The sequence below is a fragment of the Muscardinus avellanarius genome (assembly GCF_963383645.1).
Source record: "Muscardinus avellanarius genome assembly, chromosome: 14".
NCBI classification, from domain to species: domain Eukaryota; kingdom Metazoa; phylum Chordata; class Mammalia; order Rodentia; family Gliridae; genus Muscardinus; species Muscardinus avellanarius.
This window is the reverse complement of record NC_137800.1, coordinates 13,433,069-13,456,039: the sequence shown is the minus strand read 5'-3', so window position 1 is coordinate 13,456,039 and position 22,971 is coordinate 13,433,069. Positions and strand designations below refer to the sequence as shown.

At 47.4% G+C, this 22,971-nt stretch overlaps 1 protein-coding gene across 1 annotated transcript; it reads left to right on the top strand.

The window, feature by feature from the left end:
• Positions 1–11,051: 11,051 nt before the first annotated feature.
• NPM2 (nucleophosmin/nucleoplasmin 2) lies at positions 11,052–21,250 on the top strand (the record flags this gene model as incomplete). The annotated part of the gene is made up of 9 exons (XM_080710215.1): positions 11,052–11,113; positions 11,264–11,346; positions 11,438–11,520; positions 11,626–11,751; positions 18,795–18,888; positions 19,151–19,332; positions 19,486–19,520; positions 21,069–21,102; positions 21,206–21,250. 9 exons carry the CDS (start codon positions 11,052–11,054, stop codon positions 21,248–21,250), a joined length of 744 nt encoding a protein of 247 aa, XP_080566341.1.
• Positions 21,251–22,971: the final 1,721 nt, after the last annotated feature.

Below are 22,971 nucleotides of genomic sequence, written 5' to 3'. Positions count from 1 at the left end.
TAGGTTTTATTTTTATTTCTCTCCGCTACCCCCCAGAAACAAGCCTGTTAATTTCTTTTCCTTCTCCTGGCGACTGTGTGGTGAATCCTTTCTCGCGTGATCAGGTTGCGGATAGACTTGTAAGGGTGTTTGCTGCATACAGTTGTAAGCATTGTGACCGCCAATAAACTTCAATGGTTTCTACTGACCTGGTTTCAGCAATCAAGTGCAGTATGTGTCCAGAAACATGTCTCACTCTAAACGCACCATTTGGAACCCGCATTCTTAAAAGCCACTGGATGGCAAGGGCCTCTCTGCCTTCTAAAATTGTCTTGTTTCTGACTCAGCCTCCCCCCCCCCTTTCAGGTCTGGGGATGGAACCCAGGGGCACTCAGCCTCCAAGCTATATCCTCTTCCCTGTTTTTTATTTTGAAACTGGGTCTCACTAAGTTGGAGAGGGCCTCACTTAAGTAGCTGAGGCTGTCCGCGAACCGTGATCCTTCTTCCTGTCTCAGACTCCCGAATGCTGGGATTACAAACCTACGCCACCATGCCTGGTACTCAGCTTCTTTTAGAAGTTAGCATACCTATTGCAAAGCACTTGCTTGCAGCTATGAAAGTGAAGCCACTTCACCTCTTTACTAGCTTCGGGTAACACTGCCACCACAGGCAAATAGTAATTGGGAAAAGGCCTGCTTTGTTAATGTCCTGACGTCTCCTCTGATATGGGCTCGACTTTACTCAGTAGACAAGTTCAAGAGCAGATGTTATACCCTGGATACTTTGCAGACCGAGGGGCGGGGAGGCTAGGTTCAGCAAATGAAGAGCATTCGTGAACAGGGACTACTCCTAGTCCCCGCACTGGATAGTATCTATGTAAGTACGAGTAAGAGAGCTTCACTGCCACGGACATTGGAAGACAAAGTGCAGACAGGATGTGCCTTACTACAGATTAACATCCACAGGTACAAGGTGCCACTCTCGTCTACCTGACTTAGATGTACTAATGCTTATTTGCTATTTCAGCTTCCAGGGAACTTGTATCGCCTTCTCGGTCCTAAATTGTTTGGAAGGCAAAAAAAAATTATTCTAATCTAAAAGGCAAATAGGTCAGACACAGTGGTGCATACCTATAATCCCAGCTGCCCAGGAGGTGAGAGGATCACAAGTTCAAGGCTGACCGGGGCAACTTAGACTCTCTCAAAAATAAGAGGTCAGAAGGGCTGAGCTGGGGGTGTAGCTTAGCGAGAGAGCATCCCTGGATTCAATCCTCAGTACACCAGGGGGAAAAAAGGAGGGAAATGATTCGAGGTTGCAATTTTTAAGTTTTTAATAAAATCTTAAGTAATCAAGCCAGGCATGGTGGCTTGTAATCCCAGCATTCGGGAGGCTGAGACTGGAGGCTCGCGGACAGCCTACTTAGTGAGGCCCTCTGCAACTCAAGTGAGACCCGGTTTCAAAATAAAAAATAGGGCAGGGGGTGTAGCTCGGAGGCCGAATGCCTCTGGGTTCCACCCCCAGACCCACAAAAAAAAAAAAAAAAAGTAATTACTTTGAGCTGGGCGTGGTGGCACATGCTTGTAATCCCAGCATTTGGGAGGCTAAGACCGGAGGATCGCGGTTTGTGGACAGCCTCAGCTACTTAGTGAGGCCCTCTGCAACTCAAGTGAGACCCGGTTTCAAAATAAAGAATAAAAAATAGGGCAGGGGGTGTAGCTCAGAGGTCAAATGCCTCTCGGTTCCATTCCCAGACCCACCAAAAAAAAAAAGTAACGGCTTTGAGCTGGGCATGGTGGCGCACGCTTGCAATCTCAGCATTTGGGAGGCTGAGAGGATCTTGGTTCAAGGACAGCCTCAGCAACTACCTAGTGAGGCCCTTTGGAATTCAGTGAGACCCTGTTTCAAAATAATAATTAAAAAAAAAAGTAATGACTTAGAACTGTCAACTTTCTAATGCCAAAAAACAACCTACTAAGAAATAATATTTTTTCATTCTCCAAAACATGGACTATTATTAAGACTTTTTCCCCTCTACAAATGAAAAGATGTTTCAGTACCTTATGAAATTTCACCTGGGTACACAGACCTCTTTCCAAAACATCCATGGGCACGGGGTGACATGAATTAACCCTACAGCCAGACACTTTCTTGACCCTGGCTGCCACAGCCAACCTGGTCCTCACTTGGGATTTTTGGGTTTCTAACCTAAGTTGACACATGCTGTCAAAGTGGCAAACACCAACACACACATAAAAAAAAAAAAAGTATTATGAATGTCGTAATTAGACCTGAGAAACGGGTTTGAAAGAATCAAAATGGGTCTGGGGTGGGGATGCGCCTCAGTGGTAGAGCTTGCCTAACATGTATGAAGTCTAGCACCAAAAATACATAAAAATGTGCCCACCACCATAATTATTAGATGCTAGCTAAGATCCTAGGGGATTCTTCCCTTGAGTTTTCTTCTGGGTCCGTTAACATGCATCTCAGATACCTTCGGTGGTTGATGTGTTTCCAGGACCGTGGGGTTAAATGAAGTAGTTGCCAGACCATGAAGGTGGAGGATGGAATCAAGTTTGAAAAATTAATCCACTTCCTCAGAAAACCCTTATGGTTCAGCCTAAATGTTGCCTGTGTCATCTGTTCATTCATGACATACTCAGCATCTAGAAATAAGTTTCTGATGTTCAGCAACAAAAGGAAACAAGCAGGAAATTCAACCCTCCGTGCCCAAATAAACAACCAAACCAGATACAGTGGCACACGCACCAGTAATCCCAGCGTTTGGGAGGTTCGTGGCCAGCCTCAACAAGACCCTGTTTCAAGAAATTTTATCTTTTCAAGGGCTGGGGGTAAATTGCCCACTTAAGTTTTGTCCCCAGTCCCAAAAATAAAACTGAACTAAGGGGTAGAGCAAGTGCTTAGCATATGTCAGGGCCTGGGTTCAAGCCCCAATGTACCCCCCCAAAAAAAAAGCCCATGAACAGTGCTTATACAACAGTTATTTTTAATTTCTTGATACCCATAAGGACAAGTCATAATGCACTTAAGCCCACAGCAGAAGCTGTATGGCCTAACCCATCTCATTACTGGATTTCAATGGAATGAAGAATGACAAGTTGGGAATCACCTAATCCCTACTACTGAGTCATAGGAATTCGGATTCAAGGTCTGATTTTAAGTTCAGAATAAGCACTGGCTATAGGGTACTGGATTTGGCCTAGGGAGAACAGGGGCCACTAGGCAGTCTGTTAGGTAACCCTGAATATAGCCTTGGAAGTTAGAAACCCCAAGCCTTCTCTCTCCAACTGTCAGATTAAAACTCTAACAATGGTAAAACATCCACTCGAGGCCAAACTAGTTCTGAAAAAAAAGTGTGTCAACTATGAAAGGAAATGAAGCCATTCTAACAAAGCCAGCCAGATACGGTGGCACCAGCCTGTAATCCTAGCTATTCCAGAGACAGGCAGGAGGACTAAATCTAAGACCAACCTAGGCAACTTAGACCCTGTCTCAAAATTAAAAGGGGTGTGGTGGCGCAAGGCTGTAATCCCAGCATTTAGAGGGCGGAGACAGGGACACTGGTTCAAGACCTGGCTCAGCAACCTAAGGGAGACCCTGCTCTTTCAAAAACAAAGTGGGGGCGGGGGGGCGGGGCTTGGAGTGTAGCTCAGAGGTAGGATGTGCCTGAGTTCGATCTCTAGTAACAAAAAAAAAAAAAAAAAAAAATTTTAAGACTAGAGTTGTAGCTCAGTAGTAGAGAACTCCTGGGTTCAATCCCGAGTAATCTGGCTCTCAAAAAGAAAAGAAAGGGTGTAACCGGCCATTATCCACTAGAAAATTCCCTGCCCGGGGCATGTGTCACAAAGCAAAACAAGTCAATAAACTTTACAACCTCAACTAAACACCACAACAGAATTTTCCAAACAACTAGGCTGGTGCAACTGCCACCTCCCAACTTCCCCATCTCCAGCTCTTTCCTAGTCTGCAGAGCCCTTCCTCCTAGAACGCCCTGGCTCACTACCCTCTCCAAGCCCCACAGTCGAGCCCACTTCTCTGGGGGCCTTAAGACCCACTCGCTCACTCGAGCTATTCCTAACCTCACCATTTGCCCTGCCCTAGCAACCAAAATGTTCTCCTTAAGAGCCAGCACCAGATGATCATGAAGGCTGAGGATATGCAGGATCGGCTCGTGGGGGAGTCCACAAAATGGCAGGAGAAAGTGGAAAGCTTCAGCTGCTGAGACCCAGGCCACCTGGTTTGGACCGGTTAAACTCACATCGTTGCCTTTACCAAAAGGAAAACAGCAGAAAACACGCTGACGCCCTCCAGCCTGGGCCCTATGGGGAAAACCGGAAAAAGATCTTGAGGATCCCAGCGGGAACCCGCAGAAGTCCTGGTGTGCGCGCCCCAGGGACCGGCCCACAGCGCCGGAAGTGGTTCGGCAAGTCCCCAGCGCCCGAAACGGGCCACGCCCCCTTGCGCCTGCGCACAGAGACCCGCTCACGAGTGCTCGCCCCGCCCCGCCGCCCCCGCGCAGGCGCAGACGGCTCGTCCCTGCTGGCCACACGCAGCTTGGTTTATAGGAAAGGCCCGCAACCTGCCGGGAGCGGACTGTAAGCTCAAGTTTACATGCGTCGTGGCGTCACACCCAGTATCCGCAGCCGTGATCGCAGGTCCTGTTCAAGATTTAGGGTGCAAGGAGTAAGAACTTGGTCCCTGACGTGGAAGAACTCAGGGGAGCGAGCAAACTGAAAAGGATGCTCACCGGGCTGCGCTGTAGCTAGATGGCAGGAGCAGCGCCCGGCGCAGCCCTGGCAGGACTGGCCGGCGGAGGCCGCGGAACACAGGCGTGAAGCCTCCTGTACACAATATAAAAAGAAATAAAATAAAAGGAACTGAGAGCCGGGCGTGGAGGCACACGTTTGTAATCCCCGCGCTTGGGAGGCAGAGACAGGAGGATGGCGCAGGATCGAAGGCAGCCGTGCTGGTTTAAGAGACCCTGTTTCCAAATAAAAATATATATAAAATAGGTCTGGAGTGTTGCCCGGAGGTAGAACCCTCTGGGTTCCATCCCCAGTACCACAAAAAAATAAATAAGGCTGGCTTCAATCCCAGTACCATATAATTGTGTGTGGGTGCGCACGTGAACACATGCAGGCTACCACAATAGGCTGAGATTTGATCCTAAAAGTTCTTAACTTTTTTTCCCCCAGTACTGGGGATGGAACCCAGGGGCATTCTACCTCCAAGTTACGCCCCCAGCCCTTTTTTTTTTTTTTTTTTTTTGCGGTACTGGGGATGGAACCCAAGAGCATTCAACCTCCGAGCTACACCCCCAGCCCTACTTTTCATTCTTTATTTTGAAACAGGGTCTCACTAAGTTGCAGAGGGCCTCACTAAATATCTGAAGCTGGCTGCGAACCTGTGGTCCTGTTGTCTCAGCCTCCCAAGTACTGGAATTACAAGCTTGCGCCACCACGCCCAGCTAAAAGCTCTTAATCTCCAAAGGTTACTTGGCAAAGCAGCCTGGTGACCAATCTTTGTTGAACTCACCAGGTGATGAGTAATGTTTGAACCAAGGCAAGGGCTGTGGGGAATGAGTGGAATGATACTGAGAGGGGGAGTCAACAGGGCTTTTGAGACCAGCTGGATTTGGAGGGTAAAGAAAAGATGATTCTTCTGTGAGTCCCAGGTTCCAGAACAGCACAGCTGAATGAGGAAGAAGAAGCCTGAGCTGAGGGCAGTAATGGAACGCTGGCCTTGTAGGAAAAGCAGAGCCTTTGTGAGCCTGAATGGAAGTCTGCTTTTGCAGGCAGCTACAGAGAGATGTCCAGAACTGATTCCAGTGGGATGGGTGGCCCACACTTGTAATCCCAGTATTTGGGAGGCTGAGACAGGAGGATCACAGATTCAAGGCCAGCCTCAGCAACTTAGTGAGACCCTGTTTCAAAATAAAGGGAGTGGGAGGATAGCTTAGAGGTAGAATGCCCCCTGGGTTCAATCACCAATACCCCCTCCCCCGAAAAAAGAGAACTGATTCCTACAAATAGTAACAGTCGCACAATTGTCAGTAGGAGACAACACTTCACAACTCCTTTTACTAAACAGTCATTTCTCAAGCCAAAGACATTAAAAGAAGAAAAAATAAAGACCTTTTAGACTAGTATTCTTTAAAATTTTAAATGAAAAACATAAGCAAGTCAACTCCAACAGTATATAAAAAGGATACCATATCAGGATCAAGTGGGACTGATTGATCCTAGGAATGCAAGGTTGGCTTACCATTCAAAAAAATGTAATTCACCACATTAAAAAAATAATAATGATGAGCCTGGCATGGTGGTGCACACTTATAATCCCAGTCTTTAGGAGGCTGAGACAGGAGGATCACAGGCTCATGACCAGCCTCAGCTACTTAGGCCCTCTGCAATTTAGCCAGACCCTGTTTAAAAATAAAGAACAAAAATACAGCCAACGTGTAGCTCAAAGGTAGAGTGCCGCTGGGTTCAATCCTCAGTACTGCAAAAAATAATAATACTAATTAATAATAATAATAATAATAGATCATCTCAATGAAGAAATACTATGACAAATTTAACTTAAATGATTTAAAAAAAAAACTTTGCAAACTAGAAATTGAGAGCCGGCGTGGTGGTACACATCTATAATTCCAGGTGAGCCGGGCATGGTGGCGCACGCTTGTAATCCCCGCGCTTGGGAGGCAGAGACAGGAGGATGGCGCAGGTTTGAAGCCAGCCGTGCGCACTGGCTTAGGAGACCCTGTTTCCAAATAAAAATGTAAAAATAGGTCTGGGAGTGTAGCCCAGAAGTGCTTCCAGGAACCCCAGTACCACTAATAATAAGAATAAGAATAATCCCAGGTGAAGGTAGAATGCCTCTGGGTTCAATCCTCAGTACCAAAATTAATCTAGGAATAGAAAAACTTTTTTTTGTTAGTGTTAGGGATCAAAAGGCTTGTGTATGCCACCAAGCTATACTTCCAGCCCCTAAACAAACATTTTTAACCTGATAAAAGACAGGTACAAAACGCCTATCGCCAGCAACATACTCAAAGGTGAAAACTGAATGTCTCCCCTAAAATCAAAGAAAGGCAAGGATATCCAGCCTCATCACCTCCATTCAAAATTTTACCAGCAATCTTAACCAAATCAATAAAGCACAAGAAAGAAAAGACATAGCAATCTAGAAGGAAGAAAACTATTCACAGATGTCATGACTTAGGGTTTGATCCTCAGGACCACCAAAAAAAATTGTTTATTGATGAGACAAGAAACAATTAGAAGATAAAAATTTTAAATACCATTTGCTATAGTATCAAAAAAAAAAAAAAATATATATATATATATATATATATATATATATATACAGGAGAACAATATTGACAAGACAGATCTGTACTATAAAATCTATAAAATATAAAATACTATGGAGGAAATTTAAAGAAAAGCTAAGTAGATAGATTGGATAACTCAAAATTGTAATGTCAATTATCCACACATTGACCTTTGCATTCCACAAAATTTCAGTAAAAATCCCAAATGGCTGTTTTGGTAGAAACTGACAAGCTGACTGTAAAATGTATATGAAAATGTCAAGAATTTAAAATATCTTTTTTTTTTTTTTTTGATGGTTCTGGGGTTCCTGGAAACCCTTCTACCTCCGGGCTACACTCCCAAACCTATTTTTTATATTTTTATTTGGAAACAGGTCTCTTAAGCCAGCGAGGCTGGCTTCAAACCTGCACAATCCTCCTGTCTCTGCCTCCCAAGGGATTACACACGTGAGCCATCACGCCCGGCTCTAAAATACTTTTTATTTATTTTATTTATTATTATTATTATTATTATTTTGGTGGTACTGGGGTTCCTGGAAGCCCTTCTACCTCTGGGCTACACTCCCAGACCTATTTTTTACTTTTTTAAATTTGGAAACAGGGTCTCTTAAGCCAGCGCAGCTGGCTTCGAACCTGCACAATCCTCCTGTCTCTACCTCCCAAGCGCGGGGATTACAAGAACAAAATTGAACCAGTTGTGGTGGCACATGCTTGTAATCCTTGTACTTGGAGGCTGAGAAAGGAGGATCACAGGTTCTAGGACAACTTCAGCAACTAGTGAGACTTTCATCAACTTAGCAAGACACTGTTTCAAATTAATGATAAAATAGAAGCCGGGTGTGGTAGCACAGGCTTGTAATCCCAGTACTTGGGAGGCTGAGACAGGAGGTTCACAAGTTCACGGCCAGCCTCAGCTACTTAGTGAGGCTCTCTGCAACTTAGTTAGACCCTGTTTCAAAGTAAAGGATAAAAAATAGGACTGGGGGTATAGCTTGGAGGTAGAATACCACTGGGCTTAATCCCCACTAATGCAAAAATAAGTATATAAGAAAATAAAAGAAAATAGAGCTGGAGGTGTAGCTCAGAGGTAGAATGCCTCAGGACTCAATCCCCAGTACCACAATAAAATAAAATAGAACAAAATTAGAGTATTTAAGATTCCATAATTTACTATAAACTGGGTGTGGCGGTGCATATGTGTAATCCTAGTACTTGGGAGGCTGAGACAGGAGAAGGACAGGTTCCAGGTCTGAGGACAGCAAGTAGTGCGTCTCTCAACAACCTAGTGAGGCCCTGTTTCAAAATCAAAATAAAAGAGGGCTGAGGGTATAGCTCCAAGGAGAATGACCCTAGGTTCAATCCCCAGTGTCAACCGAAGAAAAAGAGTTACTATAAAGCTACAGTAATGAAGGCAGTGTGGTAGTGGCTCTAGGGTTGATAATATAGATAAATGAAAGAGAATAAAGTCTAAAATATCCCAACATATATGGTTGATTGATTTTCAAGAAGGATGCCAAGGTAGATGGACAGGGAACGACAGCCTTTTCAAAGTTGATGCTGGAGGATTTGGGTATGCACTTGGGGGGAGGGTAGTCCAACATTGATCCTTAGCGCCATACACAAAAATTCACTCAAAACATATCATAGGGCTGGAGTAAAGCTAAAACTGCAAAACTTCTAGAAAGAAATTTGGGCAAAACCTTCATGACCTTGGATTAAGCAAAGATGTCTTAAGATACCAAAAGCCTGAGCCATAAAAAGAAAAATAAAAAGGTCTGGGCATGTGGTTGCTCAGTGCTAGAGTACCAAAAAAAGGAGAAAAGAAAGAAAACAGATTGAGTTTTCTTAACTTAAATTCTCTGCTCTTCAAACACATCTTTTTTTTTTTTTTTTTTTTTTTGGTACTGAGGGTAAAACTCAGGGGCATTCTATCTCCAACCTACACCCTCAGCCCTATTTTATTATTTTTTTTTAATTTGGAAGCAGGGTCTTGCTAAGTTGCTGAGAGCCCCTCTAAGTGGCTGAGGCAGGCCTTGAACCAGCAGGCCTCCTGACTCAGCCTCCCAAGAAGTGGAATCGCAAGTGTGGGCCACCATGCCAGGTTAAAACAACACCATTTAAAAGGTAAATTAAGCCAGGCGTGGTGGCACACACTTGTAATCCCGGCATTTGGGAGTCTGACACAGGAGGATCACGATTTGCAGACAGCCTTAGCTACTTAGTGAGGCCCTCCGCAACTTAGTGAAACCCTGTTTCAAAATAAAAAACAGAAAATAGGACTGGGGGTGTACCTCAGAGGTAGATTGCCCCTGGGTTCCATCCTCAGTACAAAAAAAAAAAAAAAAAAAAAAAGATAAACTAGCCAGGCACGGTGGCACTCACCTGTAATCCCAGATGCTAAGACAGGAGGATTGACAAGTTCAAGGGCGGCTTCCATCACTTAGCAAAGGCCTCAGCAACTTAGTGAGACCCGGTTTCAAAATGAAAAATAAAATATGGCCGAGCGCGGTGGCGCATGCTTGTAATCCCCGCACTTGGGAGGATGAGACAGGAGGATCATGCAGGTTCGAAGCCAGCCTCAGCTGGTTTAAGAGACCTGTTTCCAAATAAAAATAGAAAATAGGTCTGGGAGTGTAGCTTTGAGTTAGAAGGCCCCTGGGTTCCATCTCCAGTACCACCAAAATAATAATAATAGTAATAATAACAACAACAATAATAATATAATATAATATAAAATAGGGCTGAGCGTGGTAGTGCACGCTTATAATCCCAGAATTTGTGAGGCTGAGACAAGAGGATCACAGTTTGTGGACAGCATCAGCTACTTAGTGAGGCCTTTTGCAACTCAGTGAGACCCTGTTTCACAATAAAAGAATAAAAACGGTAGGGCTCAGCTGGGCGTGGTGGCACACACTTGTAATCCCAGCACTTGGGAGGCTGAGACAGGAGGATCGCACAGGTTTGAAGCCAGCCTCAGCTACTTAGTGAGAGCCTGTTTCAAAATAAAATATAAAATAGGTCTCAGAGTATAGCCTGGAGGTAGAAAAGCCCCTAGATTCCACCCCTAGTACCACCAAAAAACATTTAAAAAAATAATAAAATAATAGAGCTGGGGGTGTATCTCGGAGGTAGAATGCCCCTGGTTTCCGTTCCCAGTACTGCAAGAATAAATAAATAATATAATATAATAAAATAAAATAGGTCTGGGAGTGTAGCTCAGAGGTAGAATGTCCCTGGGTTCGATTCCTAGTACGGGGAGGCCGGGGAATAAGTTCCAGTAAGTCCCCAAGGTCTGGACAGTAGTTCTCCCACAGTGGTCCTGGACCCGCAGCATCATTCTCACCTGAGAACTTGTTTAAAAATGCAAATTCTCTTAGCCCCGCCCAGACCTACTCAGCGGGAAACTAGAGGTGCCCCGTGTGTGTTTTAACGAGCCCTCCAGGTGATTCTGGGGCCCAAGGAGGAGGAAAGAATGAACTGGAGAAAGAAGGGCTGCTGCTTTAAGGTCCATCTGTTCGCCTCCCCCTCCCCTTCCCCGGCTTCATAACAGCCACGTGTGGGCAGCAGCCAGCCCTCCTCCGGTGGGACGGGATGAGGGGATGCGGCCGTGGGGTCTGAGCAGCCGCGCCGCAGGACCGAGGGGTGAGCAGAGGGAGGGCTGGGCCCCCGGTGCTGAGAGGAACGGGGCAAACCAGACACACCCTTTCTCTGGGACCCCATGGAGGTGTCCGCACCTCTGGCACCCTCCCCGGCTGCGGGGAGGGCCCACAGGACAGCCAGGTGAGCTCCCTGCGAGCTCGGCAGTTTGAGCCAGAGGGAATCTTCACGTCTGCGCAGCGCCGCTGTCCTGCATGTTCCTGGCTCATCACTGCCCTAGACAGTGGGCAGCCAGGGCCCGGGGTGTTGCCTAACCACAGTCCCCTCTCACAGCTGCCACCCCAGCGCTCCACCCAGTGACATGAGCCGCACCAGCAACAGCTCGGCGGAAAAGATGGAGCGGACCGTGCTCTGGGGTGAGTGACCTGGGCTGAGGCCCGCGCAGGGACATGGGGAGCCTCTACTGGGCCTCCCTGACTCCATATCCATCCCTTTCTCCCTTGGCAGGAGGGGAGTTAAGTCAGGACAAGCGCACTTGCACATTCAAGCCCCAGGGGGAGAAGGAGAACTGTAAGCTGGTGCTCCACTCGGTGGGTATCCTCCAGGGCTGGGGACTGGTCTCAGCCGGGGACAGTAGACCTCCTCCATCTGCCCTTGGGAACGAGGTGCCTCTGTCTGCTTGTAACCCCTCTCAGATTTGCCTGGGGGAGAAGGCCAAAGAGGAGGTGAACCGGGTGGAAATCCTGCCCCCAGCAAACCAAGAAGACAAGAAGATGCAGCCCGTCACCATAGCCTCCCTGAAGGCCTCCATTCAGCCCATGGTGAGCCTTTCCTTCAGGGCTAGGGAAGCCGCCCATGCCCAGCTGGGGCACTCTGTTTCTTCATGCCACAGAAGCCCAGCCATGCTGGAGAGACAGGATGGCCAGGGACTGAGACTGTTTTGCACCCAGCCGCCCCTTCCCAGCTCTTCATGACCTCTGGCAAGTCAAATAGCCTCTTTTTAAAAGTTACGTTCTAAGCCAGGCATGGTGGTCCACACCTGGGAATCCCAGTACTTGGGAGGCTGAGACAGGAGGGTCGCAGGTCCGAAGCCAGCCTCAGCTACTTTGTGAGGCTCTCAGCAAGTTAGCGAGACCCTGTTTCCAAAGAAAACATAAAATGGGACTGGGGATGTAGCTTGGAGGTAGAAGGCCCTTAGGTTCAATCCCCAGAACTGCGCGCACGTGCGCGCACACACACACACACACACACACACACACACACACACACACAGAGTTACGTCCTAAAGCATTTGCTGCTAGTGACAGGGACACTGGCTTACATATTGGTTCTGTATCCATCGATTCTCTTGTTTCTAATTAGTTATCTTGGGTTTTCTGTGCAATTAATCATTGTGAATAATGGCAGCTTTTGTGTCTTCTTTTTCTAAAATCCACTGAACCTAGCCCTAGCTAGGATCTCTAGGATCTGATAGAATAAAGATACTCCTTGATTACAGTGGAGCTATGTGTTCTTTTTTCCTTTTTTTTTTTTTTTTTTTTTTTTTTTTTTGCGGTACTGGGGTTCCTGGAAACCCTTCTATCTCTGGGCTACACTCCCAGACCTATTTTTTATATTTTTATTTGGAAACAGGGTCTCTTAAGCTAGCGAGGCTGGCTTCGAACCTGCGCGATCCTCCTGTCTCTGCCTCCCAAGCGCGGGGATTACAAGCGTGTGCCACCACAATCAGCTTGGAACTATGTTCTAATAAATCCATTACAGATGGAAAACCCTAGACACAGTCTATGCATGTACGACACCTAACCTACCAAGCATCGTTGCTCAGCAGCACAGCAAACTGCAGGGACAGGTTGTACTCAAGATCTCGGAGCTAGCGGGGCATGGTGGCACACACTTATAGCCCCAGTTCTTGGGAGGCTGAGACAGGAAGATCACAGGTTCGAGTCTAGCCTCAGCAAATTGTGAGACTCTCATCAACCTAGTGAGATCCTGTTTTCAAATAAAAATAAAATAGGGCTAGGAGTGTAGCTTGAAGGTAAAATGCCCCTGATTCAATTCCCAATGCCAATGAAAATAAAAAACCTTGGGGCTGATGGAGCTGCAGCCCTCCACAATGCCCTTGACCTCAGCCTCTCTCCCCTCCCCAGCCCTGCTCAAACCACACTGGCTCTGCTGACTGTACCTTAAACTCCAAACACACCCCACCCCCTGCCTCGGCATCTTTTATTATATTTACTGTCCCCATGCCGGGAGCCTCCCCCTGTGTGTTCCCATGGCTGACCTGCCCACTTGAATCCCACCGTGGTTCCAATATCATCTCATTTAAAAGGTCTTCCTGGACCACAAACAACATCCCCTCTGCCAGGCCCACCTGTAATTGCCCCCACAGGACTCGCCACCCCCTCAGTTTTCATTTGTGTGCTGTCTTCCTCCCCAACCAGAATATAAATTCTGAGAGAGCAGGACGTTTCTTGTTTTGTTCGCCACAATATCCATGATGCCTATATAATAGTGGCTGCACTATTGTAGGAACTCGATAGGTAACAAATAATGTAATGAACGAGCTCTGGGCACCTCCAGCCCTACTTTCTATTTTGAAACGGGCTCTCATTAAGTTGCCGAGGGCCTCGCTAAGTGGCTAAGCCTGGCATTGAACCTGCGACCCTCTTACCTCCGCCTCCCACATAGTGGGATTATAGGTGAGCGTCCCCCGGGCCTGGCTAGATCATCTTTTAACTGGATCATTTATCCGCGTGACATGTAGAACTCGAGGGTTTGGCAAGTGTATGTGATTGTGTGACCACAATCAAAGCAGAGAAAATTTCCATCACTTCCCCAAATTCCACCTGCTTCTTTGTAATTGATCATTTCCACCCATCCCTGTGTCTGGCAACCATTAATCTTTCTTCCTATCACTGTGGTTCTGTCTTTTCTTGAACTTTCTTGTGTTTGTTTATTGTGGAACTGGAGATTGAACCCAGGGGCATTCTACCTTCCAGCTACACCTCCAGCCCTATTTTTTATTTTGAAACAAGGTCTCACTAAGTTGCAAAGGGCCTCACTAAGTAGGGGAGCCTAGTTAGCCTCAAACCTCCTGTCTCAGCCCCCCAAGTACTGAGATTACAAACCTGCACCGCCGCGCCTGGGTTCGAATTTCATTTGAATGGACTCACACAGTATGTTGTCTCTGGTGCTTTGTTCACTTAGTGTAATGATTGTGAAGTTCACCCATGTTGTTAAAACAATAACGTCTCCTCTGTGTGTGTTGGAGTAACATTTCATTCTATTGATCCATATCCTGATTTATTCAATCACCTGATAATTGACATCTGGGTAGTTCCCAGTTTTAAACAATCATAAATAAAACTACCATGAATAGTTGAGTGTGAGTCTATGGGAAAACATCTGCTTTGTTTCTCTTGGGTACGATGCTAGAGTAAAATTGTTGGATCAATATGGCAAGCATACATTAGACTGTATATGAAATTGCCAAACTCTTTTCCAAATTGCTATATGATTTTTTGTGTGTGTGGCACTAGGGATTAAACTCAGGAATTCTACCTCCAAGATATGCCCCTAGGCTTTGTAAAATTTTTTGGTCTTGAAACAGGGTCTTGCTAAGTTGCTGAGAGTCACTAAATCACTGAGGCTGGTCTTGAATCTGTGATCCTCCTGTCTCAGCCTACCAACTACTGGAATTACAAGCGTGTACTACCACACCTGTACAGTTTTGCATTCTAACCAGCAATTAACCTAAGGGCCTTCCACCTTGGAGTTATACCCCCAGCCCTTTTTTAATGTTTTTTTTTTTTTAACAGTTTCTATCAAGGTAGGTGCAGGAGCACACACCTATAATCCTAGAACTTAGAGGCCAAGACAGGAGGATGGCAGGTTCAAGAAGAGCCTTAGCAACTTAGCAAGATCCTGTTTCAGAACTTAAAGGGCTGGAGATATAGCTTGGACATAGAATGCCGCTGGAGTCAAAACCAGTCCTTCCCTCCTCCCCCCAAAAAGGTAAAGAAACAGGGTCTCACTAAATTGCTGATGGTCTTGCTACATTGCTAAGACTGTCCGCAAACCTGTGATCCTTCTGACTCACCCAAGAACTAGGATTATAGGCTTGCAGTGCAATGCCTACCCTTACCAAGAGTGTTTGAGAATTCCAACTGCTCCCTTTCCTTACACCACACCTCTTGACACCCAACCCCTTATTGGCCAGTGTCTGTCTGCTTTATACAATTGTTCGTGCAAGTCTTTATTTTCTCCTTGGGTTTCAGATTAATTATTTTAACATGTCTTTCTATTTTTGTGGTACTGGGGTTGGAACCCAGAGGCTTTCTACCTCTGGGCTATACTCCCAGACCTATTTTTTTATATTTTATTTGGAAACAGGGTCTCACTAAGTTGCTGAGAGCCTCACGAAGTAGCTGAGGCTGGCTTCGAACCTGTGTGATCCTCCTGTCTCAGCCTCTCAAGCGCTGGGATTACAAGTGTGCACCACCACGCCTGGCTAACATTTGTCTTTCTACTATTGAATTATACAGATTCTTTATATAGTCTGTATACAAGTCCCTTATAAGGTAGCATGTAGAATTTTCTTCCACTCTGTAAGTTCTCCTTTTACTTTCCTATTGCTTGCAAGACAAAGTTTTTAAATTTTGATGTAGTCCAAGTGTGTGTGTGTGTGTGTGCGCACGCACGCGCACACATGCCCATTAGTTACTAGTGATGGAACCCAGAGTGTTCTATCTTTGAGCTATACCCCTAACTCAGGGGCATTCTACCTCTGAGCTACACCTCCAGCCCTATTTTGTATTCTTTATTTTGAAACAGGGTCTCACTGAGTTGCAAAGTAGCTGAAGCTGGCCGCTAACCCGGATCCTCCTGCCTCAGCCTCCCAAATACTGGGATTAAAGTGTGCACCACCACACCCAGCAATTTTTTTTTTCAAACAGTATCTTGCCAAGTTGCTGAGGCTGGCCTCTAAACTGCAATCCTGCTCTCAGCCTCCCAAGTACTAGGATTACAGTTATGTGCCATCATGCCTGGCTTGATTTAGTCCAATTTTTCCCCCCTCTTTGTGCTTTTGGTGTTGAATCTAACAAACTGTTGCCTAACCCAAGGTCACAAAGATTTGCTCCTATGTTTTCTTCTAGGAATTTTATCATTTTTTTATATTTGATTCTATGAACCATTTGATGTTAATTTTTGTATATGGTGTGAGGTACACAGATGGGATTTGTGAATGCATGTGTGTGGTACTAGATAGTGAACCCAGGGTTTAGCACATGTTAGGCAAAAGCTGGCCCTGATCCTCTTCCTCAGCCTTCCAAGTAGCTGAGATTATGGGTATATGCCACCCTACCTAATAATATTAAATGTACTTTAATTTTTTTGTGTGGCACTGGGATGAAACTAGAGACATTCTACCTGTGAGTTACAGCATCAGCCTTATTTATTTATTTATTTATTTATTTATTTATTTATTTATTTTTGTGGTACAAGGAATTGAACCCAGAGGCATTCTACCTCTGAGCTACACTCCCAGACTGATTTTATTTCTTATTTGAAAACAGTCTCACTAGGTTGCTGAGAGCCTCACAAAATGGCTGAGACTGTCCTTGAACCTTGATCCTCCTGAATCAACCTCTCAAGTACTAGGATTACAAACATGTGCCACTAAGCCTGGCTTACTTATTTTTTTATATTGAAATAGGATCTCACTAAGTTGCTGAGGATAGCTGCAAACCTGTGATCCTTCTATCTCAGCCTCCCAAGTACTGGGATTACAAGTGTGTGCTACCATGCCCAGCTATATTAATTGTTTTTCTTTGTTTGTAGTACTGGGGATGGAACTCAGGGGCATTCTACAAATGAGCTATACTCCCAGCCCTATTTTTTATTCTTTTTTTTGAACCAGGGTCTCATTGAGTTGCAAAGGACCTTACTAAGTAGCTGAGACTGTCTGTGAACTGCGATCCTCCTGTCTCAGCCTCCCAAATGCTGGGATTACAAGCATGCACCACCATGCCCAGCTATATTAAATATTTTCAAACTTCATTTTACCCTGGGTGTGCTGGCACATGCTTGTAATCCCAGTACTTGGGAGGCTAAGACAAGAGGATTGCAGGTTTGTGGGCAGTCTCAGCAATTAAGCAAGGCCCTCTGTAACCTAGTGTGACCCTGTTCCAAAATTTAAAAAGGATAGGGCTGGGAGCTGGGCATGGTATAATTTAGAGGTAGAACGCCCCTGACTTCAATCCCCAATGCCACCAAAAATATATATATATAATAAATACAACAACTAGGCTCATCATATAAGTCAAAGGTAGAATGTCCTTGGTCCAATCCCCAGTACTGCAAAAAAAAAAACAAAATTCATTTTATAATTGTTTATTTCTAGAATATATTATGGAATTGGTTTTATGCCATATGACCTTGCTAAATTTATGTATTAATTCTTGCAGCATTTTATTGATTCCTTAGAATTTGTTTACATCTATACATATATGTACACATATATATATTTAACATATGGTATATTCATGCTATCTATATTTTTGTGTCTGTGGGTTTGGTACTGGGGATGGAACCCAGGGGCATTATACCTCTGAGCTACACTCCTAGCCCTATTTATTTATGTTTTTAATTTTGAAACAGGGTCTCACTGAGTTGCAAAGGGCCTCACTAAGTAGCCTAGGCTGTCCACGAACTGTGATCCTCCCCAGCCTCCCAAATGCTGGGATTACAAGTGTGCGCCACCGCGCCCAGCTAGGATTCTTCTTTCTGCCTCGCTATTCAAACACACAGTAAAAACACTGAATTTATCTCATCTACCATGCCTGGCTACAGCAGTACTTCTAAACTTTTTTTTTTTTTTTTTTTCGGTCCTGGGCATGGAACCCAGGGGCATTGTACCTCCAAGCTATGCCTCCAGCCTTTTTTTTTTTTTTTTTTTTTCCGGGTCTGGGGATGAAACCCAGGGACATTCAACCTCTGAGCTACACCCCCTGCCCTATTTTTTTTCTTTTCTTTTTTTTTTTTTTTTTTTTTTTTGGTGGTACTGGGGGTGGAACCCAGAGGCTTTCTACCTCTGGGCTATACTCCCAGAATTATTTTATATTTTTTTTATTTGGAAACAGGGTCTCACTAAGTTGCTGAGAGCCTCACTAAGTAGCTGAGGCTGGCTTTGAACCTGTGCAATCCTCCTGTCTCAGCCTCCCAAGCGTGGGGATTACAAGCGTGCACCACCACACCCCGCTTTTTGTTCTTTATTTTGAAACCGGATCTCACTAAGTTGATGAGGGCATAAGTAGCTAAGGCTGTCCGTGAACCGCGATCCTCTAGTCTCAGCCTCTTGAATGCTGGGATTACAAGCGTGCGCCATCATGCCCAGCTCATCCCTATTTTTTTAGTCTTTTTAGTTTTGAAACAGGGTCTCACTGAGTTGCGAAGGGCCTAAGTAGCTGAGGCTGTCCGCGAAATGGGATCCTCTGGTCTCTGCCTCCCGAATGCTGGGATGACAAGCATGCGTCACCACGCCCGGCATGGGTCTCATCTTATCAGGGCATTCATCCTATCAAGAACCCCCTCATCTAACCCAAATGGTCCCAGAGCCCCACCTCCGGGGCTTCAGCTGTGCAGTCCTCTGTAACAGCTGGCCCAGCTGGGAGCTGCTCTCTGGTCTCTGAGCCTGAGATGAGCAGGCAGAGCCCACCTCTGCGGGGGCCTGGGGCTGAGGACACTTCGAGATCCGCACAGCCCATGGGCCTGTGTGGCTGGGGGAGGGCATCTGAGTATCTGCCCCACAGGTGCCTGAGCCCCGTCCCCTCTGCTCCTGTCGCCGCATCCCTTCCCTTGGCAGGTCTGCATGATGGGAGTGGAGCTTTCTCCTCCAGTCACGTTCCAGCTCCGGGCTGGCTCAGGACCCGTGTTCCTCAGTGGCCAGGAATATTACGGTAAATATGAGGCTAGACAGGGAGAAAGCTCAAGTGCGTGGTGCAGAGCATGGGAGTAGGATCCCACTCTGTGGGCTCATCCCGCATCCCACCATGGTCCCACTTCAGCGGGGACAGACCATAGGTAGGGGACCACTTTCAGGTCCTATGCTAGGGCTCCCTGGCCACACTGGGAGCAAAAGGGTCCCACATGGGAGGTAGGCATCCACCCGGAGCTCTGCCAGCCCCCATCCCACCCCGACCCTCACGCACACCATCACAGAGATTTCGGATCCCTCCTGGGAAGAAGAAGAAGCGGAGGAGGAGGAGATAGAAGAAGAGGAGGAGGAGGAAGAAGAGGATGATGATGACGATGACGATATTGATGTAGATGTGTCTCTGGAGAAGACGCCTGCCAAGCCAGTGAAAAGACTGGCTCTCCAGAAGCAGGGCAGCACTGCTAAGGTGGGCACGGAGCTTGGCTGCTCTAGCCAAGGGACCCTGCACAGGCGTTTTGGGGGCCCAGGCACCTGGCCCGGACAGGCCAAGGCTGTAGCCACCAAGTCCCACCAGGAGTGCAGACTGGCTCTCCTAACAATCCTTGTTTTTGATTCCCAGAAAAAAAAGCTGGATAAAGAGGAGGAACGAGCGAGGTAGGTAACGATTTGCATCTATGAAGTCAGCCAGAATTTTCAGCCGACCGGGCGTGGTGACATGCACTTGTTTTTTGTTTTGTTTTGTTGTGTTGTGGTACTGGGGGTGGAACCCAGGGGCTTTTCTACCTCCGGGTTACACTCCCAGACCTATTTTATATTTTTTTATTTGGAAACGGGGTCTAAATTGCTAAGAGCCTCACTGAGTAGCTGAGGCTGGCTTCGAACCTGTGTGATCCTCCTGTCTCAACCTCCCAAACACTGGGATTACAAATGTGTGCCACCACTCCCGGCTGGTAATCCCAGCATTGGGAAGGCTGAGATAGGAGGATCGCAGTTTGCAGGCAGTCTCAGTTACTTAGTGAGGCCCTTTGTAACTCAGTGAGGCCCTGTTTCAAAACAAAAAAATAAAAAAACGGGGCTGGTGGTATAGCTCAGAGGTAGAATGCCCCTAGGTTTCATTCCCAGTAGTGTTAAAAAAAAAAAAAAAAAGCTTCAGCCAAGGTATGTAGTGTTAGAGGAGATACAGCTGGGTGTAATGGCACACACCTATAATCTCAGTACTTGGGAGACTGAAACAGGAGGATCCCAGGTTTGATGACAGCCTCAGCAGCTGAGTGAAATTCTCAATAACCCAGCAAGACCCTGTTTCAAAAGCAAACAAAGCCAGGCATGGTAGTTCTCACTTGTAATCCCATAATTGGGAGGCTGAGACAGAAGGATCGGAGGTTCACAGTCAGCCTCAGCTATTTAGTGAGGCCATCCGCAGCTTAGTGAGACCCCGTTTCAAAATTAAAAAAATAGGGCTGGAGACGGGCGTGGTGGCGCACGCTTGTAATCCTCGTGCTTGCTAGGCTGAGACAGGAAAATCACACAGGTTCAAAGCCAGCCTCAGCTACTTAGTGAGGCTCTCAGCAACTTAGTGAGACCCTGTTTCCAAATAAAATAGAAAAATAGGTCTGGGAGTATAGCCCGGAAGTAGAAGCCCCTGGGTTCCAACCCCGGTACCACCAAAAAAAAAGTAGGGCTGGGGGTGTAGCGTAGAGGTAGAATGTCCCTGGGTTTCATTCCCCATACCACCAAAAAAAAAAAAACAAAAAAAAAAGAAAAGAAAAGAAAAGAAAAAAGAAAAAGAGCAGGGCGTGGTGACGCACGCTTGTAATCCCAGCATTTGGGAGGCAGAGACAGGAGGATTGTGGTTTGCTGACAGACTCAGCTACTTAGTGAGGCCTTATGCAACTTAGTGAGGCCCTGTTTCAAAATAAGGAATAAAAAATGGGGCTGGGGGTGTCGCTCAAAGGTAGAATGCCCCTGTGTTCCATCCCCAGTACTGCAAGGAGAGAGAGAGAGAGAGAGAGAGAGAGAGAGAGAGAGAGAGAAAGAAAGAGAGAAAGAGAACAGCTCTGGTGGTGACTAAAGGGAACGGGAGTCCAGCAGCTTCCCGGGCCCGGACCGTGGGCTCCGCTGGCCTGTGTGGGCCTCGGAGGCCCCAGCTGCTGGCATCGAGTCCAGCTCTCCCTCCTGCCCACTTGTCCTACCCCACTGCAGGTCGAGTCTTCAGGAGAAGAGTCCTGGGAAAAAGGTGAGTGGAGAGCTGGCAGGGCTGGGCCTGGGGTGTGGGGGTCCCTGGGGAGGCCCTCAGGCCAGGAGGGGAGCTCCCACGGGGCCTTCCCTTGTCCCCACAGGCCAAACACATAGTGAAACTTAAGAAGCTGGCCTCCAAGAAATAAGGAGCCGGCAGTGGCCTCACCCCAGGAGAAAAGGGCCTTCCTCCAGCGGTGCCATGGACACAGGTCCCCCACCCGCCTCCGGCACCTGAGTGTACGAGAGCCCTGCACCCACAGCCTTCTGTTTAGAGGGCTCCAGAGGAGAGAGCCAGCACTCAGCCACAATAAAGTTTGCTTTGTCAGGACCTTTCTTCTCTTCTCTGGGGTTGCCTCCTTGTGGCTTCACCAGTCTGCAAGCCCAGCAGAGGGCGTCCATGGACCAGCACGCCCAGAGTTGGGGGCTGAGGGTTTCAGGCAGGACCCCAGTTCCGCTGCCCCTCCCGGCTCTGAACTTCAGGACTGCACCTGCTGGTGCAACCAGGAAGGACCTTGGCCCTAGGGCACCAGCTTCCAGGGTCTTCTCCCCCTGCCTGCTCTTGCAGGCCGTTGCCAGATGTTCAGAGCATCGTTAGGGACCTCAGAGGCACCCACACCTGCAGCCCTCTGTCAGAGGGCCGAGCCCCACCTGCCCAGCTCGGTGTTGGAGTGAGGCCAGCAGGTGGCCGGGAGATGGCTGTGGCTCTGGCCTCCCCTGCCCTCCCAGGCCTGCTCAGGAGGTCTTGGAGCCTTGACCACTGATGGGGGCTTGTTCCTGATGCAGGTGGGCATGCAGGTGCTCCCTCTGGGGGCTACACTTGTGAGAATGATGCTGGGCTTCTCCCAGCATCCCGTGGGCCTAGCCTGAAGCCACGGAGACAGTACGGGTCCCAGGCAGTCGGAGGTCTGTGATGTGAACGCTTGGGTGGAAAGCGGTGCTGGGGCGGTGGATTCCTGTTCAGCTCCTTGGGCCCTGGCGCGCAGCTGGTGTGCCCAGAGCCTGGTGTCTGCCTCCCATTACTCAGGAACACAAGACCAGTTCCTTACCTCGGAGCCCAGTTGAGTCCTCTGCAGTCTAGTGGAAACACTAAAGCCCAGACCTCGCAATCCCTGGTAAATAGTGGAGGGCAGTACAACAGGCTGCTTTTCAAGGTGGGAGGAGCTGTTTAGAAGGTCCGAGGGGCCTCGTGACAACTGACGAGCTAGGCATGGTGGCACATGCCTGTAATCTTGGTGCTCAGAGGCTGAGCTGGCAGATCAAAGGTTTGAGGACAGCCTCACCAACTTAGACTCCAATGGAAACTGGAATTTAGGGCTGGGGGTGCAGGTTCAGAGGTAGAATGCCCCAGGAGTTAACCCGCAGTACTGCAGAAAAAAATAAAAGGGGGAGGCATGAGGAGCTGGCAGAAGGATAGAGGCAAAGGGGGCCAGGCAGGACAGAGCTGGGAGGATCTGGCCAGAGGAGGGCCGGCAGGACTGCTGTAATAGCCGCCCCCTGAGCATTGACCCTACAATCCTCTGGTCCTCACAACCACACCTTGAGGTGGGTAAAAGCCCAGCTTCTCAGCTGGGGACAGTGACACAGCAAGGTTCAACAGCTTGCCCAAGTTGACACAGCAGGGGGAGGGAGGGCCAGGTAGTCTGGCCCCCGAGCTCTTGCTCTTGTGGTTGGACACTGCTGATGCAGTGGGGGAGAGAAAAGGGCCAAGCACGCTGGAAGTCTGATAAAGTGAGGGAAGGAGTTGGAATTAAACGCACCCAGTAAGCCGTGCCTGGTGCCGCACGTTTGTAACCCCAGTACTTGGGAGGCTGAGATGGGAGGATCATAGATTTGAGGACAGCCTCAGCAAATAGACTCTCATCAATCT